We start from the raw sequence: 15,051 nt of genomic DNA, 5'->3' as shown, positions 1-15,051 counted from the left end.
TGTTAATAGGGTCTCCTCTTTATTGTTTCCACCTCAACCACTTTTTTTTTCAAGTTATGGTTGATAAATTTATTAATAATTGAAGTAGCTTTATTCGCTTTAATAGAATAAAAATTATTTTGATAAATGTCTCGCTGATGTATTTACCGTATCTTGTTTCTGAATCATGTTAAAAAGAATATGATATCCGAACTTATTTGAGGTTTTGTAATTTGATTAGTTAACGGTGTAATTTCAGGTATAATTTTTTTATTTAATTAGCAATAAATAATTGTCGTGAAACAGAAAAATCTGAATATCTTTTGGGAAATTTAATGCTTCAATTTTTCTTAAATAATTAAAGAAAAATCGATACATTTTTCCTTCTCATTCGGGGACTTCCTTAACTTTTAGCCCTGTGATGGGCCCTTATTCAGCTTAAATATAGGCTTTTCTTTGTTACAATCGCATACGAGAAATTGCTCTGGGGCATGGTCACTGTTTCCAGCTCAATGAAAATTACCTCCGGTGCATGTATATCTTAGCACCTCTAAGACATACCGATGATTTAGTTCTTTTCATTAAAACTTCTAGGTATCCATCAAAACCAACTTTGTTGCATTTTGGTTTTGTATACAACGCATTTATGTAGAATTCCTTTTTTTTAAAAAAGTCTTATCAGTTACTTCCAAATTACATAGTTTAGGAGGAATCCATCATCGATAACGTAGGCTGCACCATATTATGAATTATTGGGATGAATATATCGTAAAATACGAATTTAAAACTTTTCTCGTGCCACATTCATTGAAAAGTACCAATAGATAAAGTGCTAAGTCATACAAAAAGTAACCCTTCTACTCAGCATCTAACTTCTTCATCTGAGCGATCTTGCAGAAAAGAACTTCCGGATTCTCTTGAATTTTTTCATTACCAATTTTCAACTGAGGCCTCTGTACAATGACACGCTCTTGTTTTCTTATATTTCTCTTACATATATTTACTTATTTTGTTCTTTCTAAATATGCGCTAGTGAATATAAAGATTCATATCAAGGTTTTCTACTATTCCTTCTTCGATTCAAGTTGAGAAACAGCAGCAAATTTGCTATACTCGCCTGGTATTGGTTTAGTAAAGTTACATTAATGTTTCGTATAGAAGCCACGTTGTTCCGTTAAAAGTATTTTAGTTTGGATTTCAATATTTTGTACCATGGTCAGTTAAGTAAGACTTAGCTGGAATGCCCTTTCCGAACTTCTGCACCACACTAGAGCTCTGATACTGCTGCTATAAAATAATGATATGTAATTATTTTTTTATTATTTATTTTTTAGATAGTTTCCTTGATTGTATATGCTTTGCGAAAATCAGTTGTTTTGTGTGGTTTCAGATATTTCGGAAAACAGAGGAGTAAAGCATAATGCCTTTTTTTCTTATGAAATCATTGATACGCAACAAATTTTTAATTGAAAATTTTGCCACATTTTAAACGGTTTTCGAGTTAGGACTGTCATTTTTGAAATTTCGGCTAACGGACACTTTATATTATAGCTCATATCTATTTTACTATACCTACATTGACGACTGTAGTTTTTTTACCAGTATTTTTGTCAAAATGAATTAAATTATTCACCCTTTATGTTGGATATGAGGAAGAGTCATTTAGTGTTGTGTTAATATTAAGCACTGTTCTGAACAAAGTAATTTTTATCAGTATTATTGTTTTCTAATATTCTTTGAAAACATTTAATAAGTAAAAAAATTACGCCCACTTATTATCGAAAATGATTTTCTTGGAAGAATTCTGAACATTTCTTGTATTTGTGATTTTCTTATTCTCAGAATGTATTTCTAACAGCCAGCGGAAGTGTCACCCAAAACTTTTTTGCATACTCTCTAATAAAGATGCCATCCTAGAGAACGCCTTGGGTGGCATTAGCTTACAGTAGTTACAAAATATTACCTTTGGCCTGAATTCAGCATTTTTATTCTATCTATTGTGTGATCCTTAGCGATTAATTTCTGGTATGCATTAATAGTATCCGAAAATCGAATTTATGACACGTTTTTCCCAATTGATTGAAACTAAAATTTGACACAGAACTACGCTTGTAGTCACAAAATCTGATGTCATTGTGTTTTTGTGTTATCTCATTTACATGTTTCTGAAAGTGCAGACTGACAGATTTTCGATCTCTTGTTGGTTTTGGCTAAAAGTATGATTAGTATTTATATTTTAGATGCGAGTTTATTATTTTTATTTTCTAGCGCTTTGCTTTTTAAAGATGTTAAGTTTATTGTACACAAATAGCCAGATAAACTTCTTTTGAATTAATTCTGTAGAAAATTTAATAAAAAATCTACAAATTTGGCATAAAAGTCATCAGCTAAATTTCATCCGTTTAGCTCAAAGCGTTTTTTAGGTATCTTTATCACAGAGAGAGATATTCCAAAAATGTGTTTTTGGAACTCAGAGAATTCTATAACTGTAGATACGACGAAATCTCGAGTTCGAATTTTTTGGTGAATACAACACTTTCTCTATACTTCATATACGAGGAAGTAAAAATTGAATGTGTTTGTCATTGCTGAATTTTTTGAAGAAGAAATGAAAAAATTAATTAAAAACGTTATTTGAGATACAGTGCATTTATTTGTATTGTGTATTTTTGAATGATTTTTCCCGCTTGAATACGCTAATTTGCTTGTTCCTTACTATAATGTAAATAATCTTTATTTTAATACTACACTTACTAATAGCGGTGGAAATTTATGAATAAATTTTATCATTTGTATCTGAATGAATATCATAGAATTATTTAAAGTATCAGTCTACAAAGTTTATTAAATAAAGCAAAATTATATATGTATGTTTATTTATCTTAAGTCAGTTGTGAGACTTGAATAATAATTTTAGAACATCAGGTTCCAAAGACAATCTTTTGAAGTTTTATTTGCACTTTGCTCTATCTTGTGCATGCTTTCTACATTTTAATGCTGTTTGATTTTTTTTAATCTCAAAATTTTTTTTGTAATTGAAGTACTTTGTGAAAACTAAAATTTTTTTCATGACTTCATATATTCTACAATATGCCAGAATAAACAGATATTTATTTCAACATGTCACCTGATATATTAAATATGTTTAAGAATATTATCTATTTAAACGAAAATTGTGTTCATTTCAATGGTGTTCCTTTTGAAAATATATTTTAAAATAGTATAAATTTGTAATGCAGTTATAATTCTGTAAAAAAAACTACACTGAGAATATTTGTTAATGGAAAATATTTACAATAAACTGCTTTCAAGTTGGTGCTGTATTAAACAATTCAATAAAATTCATTAACTTTTTGATCAAATGTAATATATATATATATATATACAGTGATGGCCAAAATTGTGGACACTTTTGAATATTTTAATGTTTTCTAACTATTTATACTTATAGAAAATGCAAACCTTTTACAAAATGGAAACACTTACATATCATTTGAAAGAGAATTTAATGCTGATTTCAATACCAAAAGCAAAATTCAAATATTTGCAATACAAAAAAAGTTAAGAGGCAATAATTATCGAGATACATTAGATGCTGATGACTGCAGTGAGTTATCAGTGCTTAGTAAGGTGGCCTTTATCTTTTATTACAACTTCACACTGATGTTTCATTGAGCTGACGACAGTTTTAAGCTTTTCCTTTGTTATTGCTTGATGCCAGGAAACAATTATAGACTCAATTAATCCTCTTTTATTTGATGAACGCTTCATATATAAAGAGTTTTCAAACGATCCCATAAGTTCTCAATAATCTTGAGTTTTATGACTGTTTACTGGCCATGATAACAATTCAATGCTCTTTGTACTAAATCACACTTTCGATATTTTTGCTGCATGGGAAAGAGATCACTGATGGAAGGTGTAAGTTTTGGCTCTAGAATAGTGTCAATGTATTTTCTTGCATTTAATGTCTCATCGATAACATGAAAGAGACCAATGCCATCTGCTGACATGCATGACCAAATCATTACACTAAATGAGTTCTTCATAGTTGCCTGAATGCAGTCAGGATGTAGCTATTCGCCTATTCTATGTCTTACCTATTTTCGCCATCGCTATCAAATAACAATATCTTTGTTTCATCACTCCGTATAACTTGTAATCACTGATCATCTGGCCAATTAATGTGTTCTTTTGCCAACTGTAATCTTTTTATACACTGCTGTAAATTTTTCGTTGAATACTTGTTAGTCTAACATCTAATAATCTTCTCCTGATTTTTCTTGAACTGACATAAATGCCAGCATCATTCAATTCACTTCTGGTAGCCTCTGATGATATTCTTTGATCATAGAGACCTAGTCTTTTTATTCTTCTGTCATGAATAGATGTGGTGTACCGTTTTCAACTATTTCCTGCTTGGTTTTTATTGAATTTGTCTCCTGATATTGTAAACAAAACTTTCAGACGTCTTATGTAGTTACTGAACCACCCACCGGTTTTGCAATTTCAGCATTGGAAAGACCACATTCATGTAACACAATAATCTTAGTTCTCTTTCAAAGTGTCTAATCTATTCTTTTATTGGATGGCATTGCTTCATGACTAAATATTAAAAATATTTACAATAATTCCTATTAAATATTAAAAGCCTAACAAAATTTCTTACTTGTGATTTGATTACATAAAAAACAGTCTTCCTTCTATAGAAAAAAGCACAATAATGACCTGTTCCAACTTTAAACATGTCATCTTCTGGCAGTTATTAACATTTTATTGGTTACCAGAATAAGAGCAGTGATTGGTCAGGAAAGTTAGAAATTACAATCCACTTCATCACTGTGTTTGTTATTCATATTAAAGTAAAAATAATTTTTTTGTATTGAAATCAGCATTAAATTCTCTTTAAAATTATATTTAAGAGTTTGCATTTTGTGAAATGTAACATTTTCTATAAGCATACAAAGTTAGAAAACATCAACGATTTTCAAAAGTGTCCACAATTTTAGCCACCACTGTATAATATAGTTCTTTATCTTTATAAGATGCATTTGAAATTTGTATTGGTTATCTTTGTTATGTTGGTTAATGTTTATTTTTACTTTTTGATATAAATTTCTATATTTTAGTTCAAGTTTGTAAGAATTCTAAAATTATTTCGCACATGTACCCACTTCATGAGCCATCTGAGTTGGACTTACTAAAGCAGCAGTCATGGAATTATTCTTCATTTCCATTATGTAATACAATTTCTTATATTCTTTATCTATTATTTCTGAGATATACAATAAATATATGCTTTGACTATTACAGGGTGGCTACAGAACTGGGAAATCAGGGATATCAAGGAAAAGTTAGAGATTTTTATCGATTTGAAAAAATCGGGGAAAAGTCAGTGAAATTCGTAAAAATATCTAAAAATTGGGGCAAATTGCCGACGAGAACATTTTGGGGCAAGCATGCGCGAAATCGCTGATATCACGCTATCATTTCTCTGCATCCGAAGCCTAATGTTAGTAAAATGATCATAGCTACAGAAACTCGGAACAACTTTCTTTAAAATATATGGCTACTCTGGAATTTCATTAGGATAAAAAGAGCGATAAGCTGACGAATGTTGCTAACAGCAACCCTAATAAAACTTGTGGAAACATCGGTTATCACTTTTCAAAAAATAAAGTATGAATAAATTGTGGTTCGACCTACTTTCAACTCAAACGTTTGCTGTGATGCCATATCATTGTTAAAAAATGATAATAATACTTTCTAATGGTGACAGTAATATTGAGAGAGGATTTTCGATGAATAAAGATTGTCGGTGGGAGAATATGAACGAGCAAACACTCGTTGCAAGAAATGCTTATGACAAGATTCAAATAAATAATGAAATAAGTAATTTTGAAGTGTCAAAGCAATTGATTTTAAGTTTGAGGAATTCACGAACCAACTATAAAGAGAAGAAACGAAAGGAATTTGGAAAGAAAAAAAGGAAGCAAAGCATCAGCTCGAAGAATTAAAAGCAAATAATAGTAATTATAATAATTTTTAAAGCAGTTTAAAAAGAAAATTTTTAAGATTTGAAAAAGAAATTGCAAGTCTCAAAATTTTCTAGAAATAACATTTTTTTTAAAATTCACTTAAATTAAGACTGGTTGTTTTTAGTTTTGAAATTAATAATTCGAATAGTAAATTGAATTAAAAATACTTTTATTCATTTATAAAAGCAGGTTTTTGTTAGATCAAGTTATATCTTATGATTTGTGAAAAAAAAAGAAAGAAAAAAGATTTGAAGCAACATTTTTTAAGGTTTTTTTTTTCTGTTGTTGTTGTTGTTGTTGTTTAAATCTTTACTAAAATATGTATTACTAGGGGGCTCCGCCCCTGCTCGCTTTTGCTCGCCAGTCTCCAGGAACTACTAATGCAGGTCCTCTCGGATCGCTTCGCTCGCTCGCCATCTACTAAACCACTTTAATCTAGCAACAGATATATTCAGATTCAATATATTTCAAAATATAATGAAACAATGATGGAAATTAAAAATGTAGTGCAAAAAGTGCACTCGAAAATTGAACCTAATTCTCCTCTTGGAAACAGCAAGGGATAGACCATGGGATCACAATATTGGTTTAATGGAGAAATATTTTTGCAGCTATCACCTACAGGATAAATACAGATGTCCCGATTAGCAGGTGGTTAGCTATTATCTCCAACAAATCTCTGCAACTTCTGTTTTTATAATTGTTTGGTTATATCTACGTTTATCTAAATTTCTAGTCTCCATGAAAACCATTCTGATATTTGTAGCAGGATTTTCTTCAATTATAGGATACGATGAACGGATTGGTTGCTCTCGAAATAGACTTCAATATTTCCATCACAGAGAGCTAACATCCATGCCGAGACAAACAAAAAGCCGAGAAATTAATATAATTAGTAGCCTTAAGACGGAGAAATGTTGTAAATTTAGTAAGATAAATTTTTTTCACAATTTCTGTAGCCACCCTGTAGTGTGTGTGTGTGCACTTTTATTATTTTTGTGCGTTTTTAATATTTCTGGGAAATAATGCGTTTTTAACATCAAAGAAAACCACAAAATTAGAGATTTGTTAATCATTATTGCTGCAATAATTATTTTTATTTATTTAATTAAAAAGAAACTAAAGTTGCTTTAAATGTGTTCATAATATGTGCTTATGAAATAAATTTAAAAAATCATTATTTTTCTTTTTGAAACTGTATTTTCTGTGAATTGTATAATTTCTGAAGCTGTTAGTATTTAAACTGAATTATTTTAATCACTGACCATTTTTTAACTTCGTTTTTATTTCAAAAATCTTATATTTCTGTTTTCTAATTTTCTTACGATTACTCTTTGTTTTTCAGGGGATGTTAAAAATTACTTTGGAGAATCTATTACGTTTTATTTTGCATTTATTTCTTTTTATACATCTTACCTTTGGCCAACTGCTATTGCTGGTATACTTCAAACTGCGATTTCTATGGATATCTCACGCTGTTACATTTTCTTTGCCTTATTTAAGATGATATGGGTAACTTTATTTCTTGAGATGTGGAAGAGGAAAAGCAATGAGCTAGCATATATTATGGGAACACTTAAATTAATAAATATACCAAAACTTCATCCTACCTTTCGGGGATTGCATATGGACATTGATCCTGTAACTAAACAACGTGTTCCAGTTTATCCAGCTTACAGAAGACATCTAAAAGTAAGTTTGTTTTATATATCTAGAGTTTTTTTTTTTTTTTTTTCATAAATTTGTGCAAAATGTGTTATTCGTGCTTTTATTATGACTAGAATTTAGTAGCATTCATTCTCATTCCCAAGCAACCTTTTGCTGAAGATTATTTCTACTAAAATACCTTGAAATATATTTAAAAATATTTACATCTCTTTGAATAGAAAATTATATTGCATTTTCCTTAAATTAAAAAAAAAAATGCACTTTTTGATTGATAGATATTCATCTGTTAAAGCAGTTATTAGCAAAATAGCTCTGAAGGAAAGAATGGGTATAAATCATTATAGCCGGAAATAATCATTTTTATTATAAGAAAAGGGATTATCCTTTTTTAGGTCACAGTCTCATTATCTTGAGAAGTTTTTCTCTATGTTTAGAAAGCTGAAGAAGGTTTTTTCGTGTGGCAATTTGTTTTAGTTACTAGCCAACATTTTTTTTTTTATTTGAAAAACGATGCACAAAAAATATTTCCCTTTAAAAGATGTTTATAAATATATAGGAAATGTAATGGTAACTTGTCTGCTCAAAATCCAGGGATAATACTTAGTGAGTTATTTTCTCAGCAGCTCTTCTCAATCTAGTGTCAACTATACATATGCTTGCACAATGCGGCGCGTTTTGTGTCTAATTTCATAGTGTAGTAAAGAAAATCAAATATGCCTTTGAACCGCTTTCCCATTTGCATGTTGATTTTAGAATGTATGATTTTGATGTAAAGACCATTTATAAAACGTCATTTATCTTTTTAATTGCATTTAGAAGTTATCATGTTTAAATACTCGTGGAAAGGCTTTCCATTGGTGAATATATTTTTAAATTAGAGACATTTATAACTTTATTGTAAAGATCATATCTGAAAATCACCCATCTGGTTTTTTGCTATTAAGAATTATCATGTTTAACATATGAATGAATAGCAGGGGTGTTTGTGCTCCGGGGAAACCCCGGAATTCCGGGTATTTTGAACTTCGATACCCGGAAATTCCGGGGATCGTCGTTCAAAAGGAAGTAGGAATAATAATGAATTATTTATTTTGATCTGGGTAATTTTGTTTGCTTTGAAAGCCGAAAACGCAAGGTCAGTGTGTGTGGTGAAAACTTTTCCTTTCTTTCTCCAAAGGCAGTGATAATGCGTGAAAAGGGGGGAAAAACTTCTTTTTTGTTCTTTCCTTATTGCGAGTTATGACTCATTCCCCCGGTTCTCGGACATTCTCTTCTGGATTCTTTTCGGCAAGTAGGCGCGGCAGAAAAAAAAGGGAGAGAATTCGTTCGACCAGATGTGCGATCACGTGACTCTGGGTTCAAAGGTCTTATCTCTCCTGGCGTGGCGCCAATAAGTAGAGAAGGGGGATTTGTCGCCGTATTAGCTATTTGTCATTGATCGCTTCGCAACTTTTTTTTCTCCGCTGTGTAAAATTTTCGTTTCATTTATTGATGCACGTGTAAATTTTTCGTTTCGCTTATTGAAATATTTTTTTATTTATGTACGCAAGAGAATTTTACTTTGAAATTTCAGCATATGAAAGAGAAATTACCCCTTAAAAATTCATATCTAATTAGTTTTACAGCATTAGATCCAGAGCTAAGAGGTAAAACCAGTACAATATTAGCTTTTGAAATATTATCATCTTTTATGTCCCATATTTTTAGTGATAATGAAAAGTCAAAAGTAGAAGCTGAAATAAGGTTACACCAGAGTGATATTGATAACACCAAAGAAATACTCTACACATCTGATGAAAGTGGAAATCAAGTCAAGTGTACAATTGATAAATATTGGTCTAAAGTTTTTAATTTAAAAGATGATTTCACAAATGATTATAAGTATCCTACATTGGCTAAATTGGTCAAAGCCTGCCTTAGCTGCTTCCATGGCCCATTAGTGGAAAGTGCATTCAACTTAATGGATACACTTGTCACTGACTATAGAACCTCTCTTAAGATTGATTCCCTAGATGCAGTGCAGACTATTAAATATGATTTAATGGCTTCTAAAGAAACCTCATGTGAAAAATATGGCTCAAAAAATCCAATGACTGATCCAATTCACAAAGATCTCTTACTGAATATGAACAGAAGTTGGAAAACATATCAAGAGGACTTAAAAACATGTATTTCAGATGAGTCACCTATAAAAGTCTCCGAAAAACCTTCTACATTAGGAGAAAAGCAAACTGCTTCTACCTCTGCATGTGCAGTTCTCGAGGAAATTTCTTCAACTGTAAATGAGGAAAATAAAAGTCAACCTTCCTGCAATTATGAAGTTCACCACAAAAGAAAGACAAGCCCACAAACATCAGAAAATAAAAAAAAAAAGCAGCAGAAATTAGATAATTTTTTTTAAAAGAATTAATTCAGGTAATTTAAAATATTTGCATAAAATGTAGTAGTTTATATGTTTGAAAGTTTATGGTTATTAATTTTGCAAAAAAAGTAATTCATTGAACTTTTATAATTAGGTCATTCAATACTTCATAACTGTAATTTTTCATTTCTCCCCTCCCCCCTTCTCGAAACTCCAAAATGCCGGTAGTAAGTCCGTAAAAGTTTCAGGGGATTTTTTGGGGTCCCACAAACACCCCTGGAATAGACAAACAATCCATTCTTTGATAAATTTGGCCCAGAATTTGATATAGATCTAAATTTCTTTTAAAAATAAATGCTGAATAACATTTATCTTGCTGCATTTCGTGCTCACATACACATTGACAGACAGGCTTCTTTTAAATAAATGTCGATTAATTTTGCTGAAAAATTACCATTTTGGTTTAAAAATCATATAAAAGTTTTAATTCACCTACCTTGAAGCGTTCTTGATTTATAGTGTTCAGAGAAAAATAAGCGCATGTAATCCCCCCCCCCAAAAAAAAAGGATTTCTAAATGGTCAATAATGTTTGTGAAACTTACTAATTCATCGAAATAATTTTTGATGACTATATCACTCTGCAAACGAGAAAATGCTGTTTACTTTTATTGAACGAAAATTCTGTACAAGATACTTTTTTTTACATTTTAACTTAATTAAATAAGCAACATTTAATGAATTTTCAATCTATTTGAATTAAGAACTACATTTTAAGCAAGCGCATCGAAAAACCACAAGTACATGTTTGGTAAATCGTTATCCACGTTTTCAATTCAAAAAAAAAAAAAAAAATCGCTATTGTACATTTATTTCACCCTGTTACGTAAAGTAGTTTTATTCATATAATTATATGTTTAAAGACAAGTGAAGACAAAAGTTTTAGTACAGGAATGCCAGACTGTCAGCATTTTGTTCGCCGAATGTTAAAGCGAAATAGGTTAGATGATGAGAAAGGAGAAAAGTAAAAGGAACAGTCTGTTGTGATTTTCCTTATGATAAAGAAGGGCTGTTCCCAAAGCAGCTGTGGAAAGAACTTTCCGCCACTCCTTATTTTCTCTTAGCTCTGCTCTCAAATGCGACCTCATAGCCCGTGGTTTCAAATCCTATCGCCGCGTGCATCGGAGACTACGAAAAATGTTTCTCATACTTACTGCGATTACAGAGTGTGAATAATAGAAGGCTTAATATTGTTATTAAAATTGTACAGTGAAAGAAATATGACACGTTGGGTAATAGAAAATTATTCTTTATTCCCCAACGAAACACTAAGTACTTCCAGCAAAAGTGCCCCGAAACGTATACAAAAAACAGAACTTGTAGAAACTCACAACAAAAGGAGACAGAGTTACTAATTAGAAAAAGCGACATTGCTCAGAGTGCATAGCTAGAGTGCTCGCTCCGTGATCGACACTCTAAAAAGAGACTCCACTCTACTGTTATGAGTGTCTTCGCTTATATAGTCTCCGTGACAAGGTGTAGGGTTTACTTGAATTATCTCGATTCTTAATAGAGATATCCTCAAAATTCCTATATTTCATAGAACATTTTTTGTTCCACGTTTGATAGCAAAGTCAATGGTCATTGACTTGGCAGCTATTGAGAAGATCTGTAAATCTCTATTTTCAGTGACAATGTTATTATTGCAAGAAAAGCTGTATTACAAATTCATAGTAATATACATTTTTTTATGTTCATGTACTATCAGAAAGAAAAAAAAAGGCAAATGTTACGAAATAAACAAACCGATAAGTTTTGAGATAAGGCATAGAGTGGACTTTTGGACTTATACCATTTTAAAAGTATGTTCAAAGTCGGGTTTTTTTTTTTTTTTTTTTTTCTTTTCTTTTCTTTTATGTTTAAAGCATTGCAGAAACTGATAAGTTTGAAACAAACTGTGTATCAGATCAAAGCATGGATTTAGTCTTAGTTATACTTTATTCTGACCTGAGAGGGAGAATGCCACCTGCGGCAGTTTTAATTTCCATTCAGTTGAACTCGGCAGTTGCACCATTCGCCGGGGATTAATCACCAAGATAAATTGAAGACTATAATTTCGATACTAGTAATTTGTAATTTTAAAACATGGTACAATTTTGAAATTACAACAGCTTTGCATTAATTTTGAAAAAGATAATACAAAATAAATATATGCTAGTTTTAAAATAAATCTAATATAGTGCATGCAAAAAATAGGTCCGATTCGGTTTATAAAATTATTTTTTTATGTAGTTTCCGTTTTTTCCAGCTGTTTGGCATCTCTAGATTTTTATTTGATGCAATTAAATATCCCTAAACAATTATGCAGATATTTGTCCGATCAAACAATGTTTTTGTACCTTTATATTTTTATAAGCTTTCAAGACAAGTTTCACAATACCGTAATGTTTGCTATCTATCAATAAGTGAAAATGAAGATTTGAAAATGTCAAACTATTTCGCATTTTCGTTTCTGTTTTAAGTAACATGAAGTTATCTATTTTTAAAAAATTCAGAACTAAATAACATGATTATTTTATACATTCGGATATCTCCTTCTTGTCTGAAAGTTTTTGCATTTGATTTTGCTCGTGACTTTCTGTTTCTTTGATTTTTTTGCTAGTACACATATTTCCAAAACCCCATTCCCCTCCCTCTCTCAGAGCTTGACCACCATTTTAGAGATTTTTCCTTTTGTAATAGTATTATATAATATAGTAGGTCAATACTGTGTAGGAATTTTTTTATTATTATTAGGATACTATTGAACTTACTAATAGTAGTCTGTGTATCTTTTTCCCTCCTTTAATGAGTCAGTTATTTAAAGATGTATTTAACTGGTCTTATATATATATAATTAATTCTGAAATAAGCCAATGTAGGTTTTTTCGAAATTTGGATGGTTTTCATTTATAGAAAAATATTTAGTATTTGGACTGTTAACAAATTAATATTCCAAAAATCAATAATACCTAGCATAAAAAAATATTTTTATGACTTGCCACTTATATAATCGTCTCTCTCTCTCTCTCTCTCTCTATATATATATATATATATATATATATATATATATATATACTTTCGCAGTTTATATATATTTAGTTAACTTTTCGCTGTGTATTTCATTATCTAGAGAAACTGCGACAAAATGAGACTTAAACTCTCTAGATAATGCCCAAGAAGTTTAGAGCGTGTAGATTAAAATCTTGTTGGAATGAAATGACTTTTAAAGTAAAATAAATTGAAATATCTGATCAGGTTAACTCTTGCTATAAAATCAAATATAAAAACTATTTGTCTTTTTAACTAAAACCTTATTAGTATAATTTGTGAATTTCAGAATATACAAATTAATATGCATGCTAGCTGAGCCTGAAAAATGGAGAATAGGTACGTTTTTTTAAGTTGCTTACCATAGTGGCATGTGATGAGTCTGTGCATTAGTTCAGATTGTTAGAATCGGAACAATCTGACTGCTGTTATTTTTGTGTTTACTGTTGCTTTCATCCTGCTTAAATTTTTATTTATTACCACATGCTTTGTGTGTGCAAGTTTCTAAACTTTTTTTTTATTATTATTATTATTAATCATTTTATTCTTTCGATACAAATTGATGCTAATTTAACTTTACAAAATTGCTTTCATTTTTTTTTCTTGCAGCTTAACAAAATATTCATAGCTGATTGCTTATTTATGCGGTTTCTGTTTTATATTATTATTAACCTCTGTTTTAAAAAATATATATTATTTACACAGTTATAATTCACTTAAAAAGAAGTAAATGCTGTAGTAACAAATCAGTGAAATAATGTCTTACAAATAAAAATTATTGCTGATCCAGTTTGTCTGAGTTATAAATCTTTCGTTACCTGTGTTGTAATATTCGATATTCTCTAAAAATATGACATTTACTGCTATGGTAACGATGCATGAATGGGGCATTATTTTAGGAAGGTAATGGCAATGGCAAAATGTGTGAAACGTGTACCTACATTAGGATTATTATAATTATGGATCTTGACCCGGATGTGAATTTCTGGGTCTGAAAAACATCCTCAGTGGTTGCTTTTGTCAAATTCTTCTAATTTTGATTGAATGGAATTATCCAAAATCATTTTAATTCAAAAAATGTCATTAAAATATCACAAAAAAGTATTTGATTGCATTCCATCTTTGTCTATCATAAATTAATACTTCGGTAATGTTTTTTTTTTAATTTTTTTTAAGGTTGTTCTATTTACTCGTATATTAATAGTAGAGTATTTTTGCAGTCTAAAGTAGGTCAAGAAGGAAGCAGTTTGCAAAACTATCCTAGACTTTCCCTTGACTCATTCACTCTTAAAGCTAATTACAATCGCTGCCCACAAAGCAACCAGATAAATAAATACCAGTTTTAGTCAGCATTTCAAATGCAGTTTGTCAGCCGACATTTTCTGGAAGAAATTTGCGAAGATGTGTATCCCAGGAATAAGAATTGAAACTGAGGAATGAATTGTGTATACTTACAATGTGCGACTTCCAGGAGCAGCATTTTAGAGGAGCAAAACACTGTCGTGAAAAGCTTAATAAACTTCACTTGTGATTTTATGCAGTAGCGATGATTCTCTTATAAATACATGTGTTCAACAATAACAGAATTTTCAAATTTGGTCGATTAGAAGTCGTAAGTCAGAGTACTACTCCAGAATTTAATGATATTTGAGTTGTACTTATTTTAATATATTACTAAAAATTACCATTCAACATTTATAATACACACGCATGATCTCGCGGTAACAGTCTTTGGAGTCGGAAGGTAACAACGGTTGTTGAATAGGACAAAAAATGAATTAATGGGGGGTATGGTCCCCTCTTACAGATATACAGGCCTAGCACCGGAATTTCATTCTGGAAATAAAGTTTTCAAATCCTGTGCAATTTGGTCCCATTGTTTTCAGAGCCTGGATGGTTCTCGGAGGGAGGGTTGC

General features: G+C 30.5%; 1 protein-coding gene across 1 annotated transcript in view; it reads left to right on the top strand.

Moving 5' to 3' along the window:
• LOC129958694 (anoctamin-10-like) overlaps window positions 1–15,051 on the top strand; it is a 63,954-nt gene that overhangs the window by 26,254 nt on the left and 22,649 nt on the right. The window contains exons 5-6 of the mRNA XM_056071341.1: window positions 5,109–5,219; window positions 7,363–7,709. Coding sequence (XP_055927316.1) covers window positions 5,109–5,219; window positions 7,363–7,709 — 458 coding nt within the window. The remainder of the gene's footprint in view (window positions 1–5,108; window positions 5,220–7,362; window positions 7,710–15,051) is intronic.

The sequence above is a fragment of the Argiope bruennichi genome, chromosome X1 (assembly GCF_947563725.1).
Source record: "Argiope bruennichi chromosome X1, qqArgBrue1.1, whole genome shotgun sequence".
In the NCBI taxonomy this organism is placed as follows: Eukaryota; Metazoa; Arthropoda; class Arachnida; order Araneae; family Araneidae; genus Argiope; species Argiope bruennichi.
The sequence above is the reverse complement of the archived record's forward strand: the minus strand, read 5'-3'. Positions and strand labels throughout refer to the sequence as shown.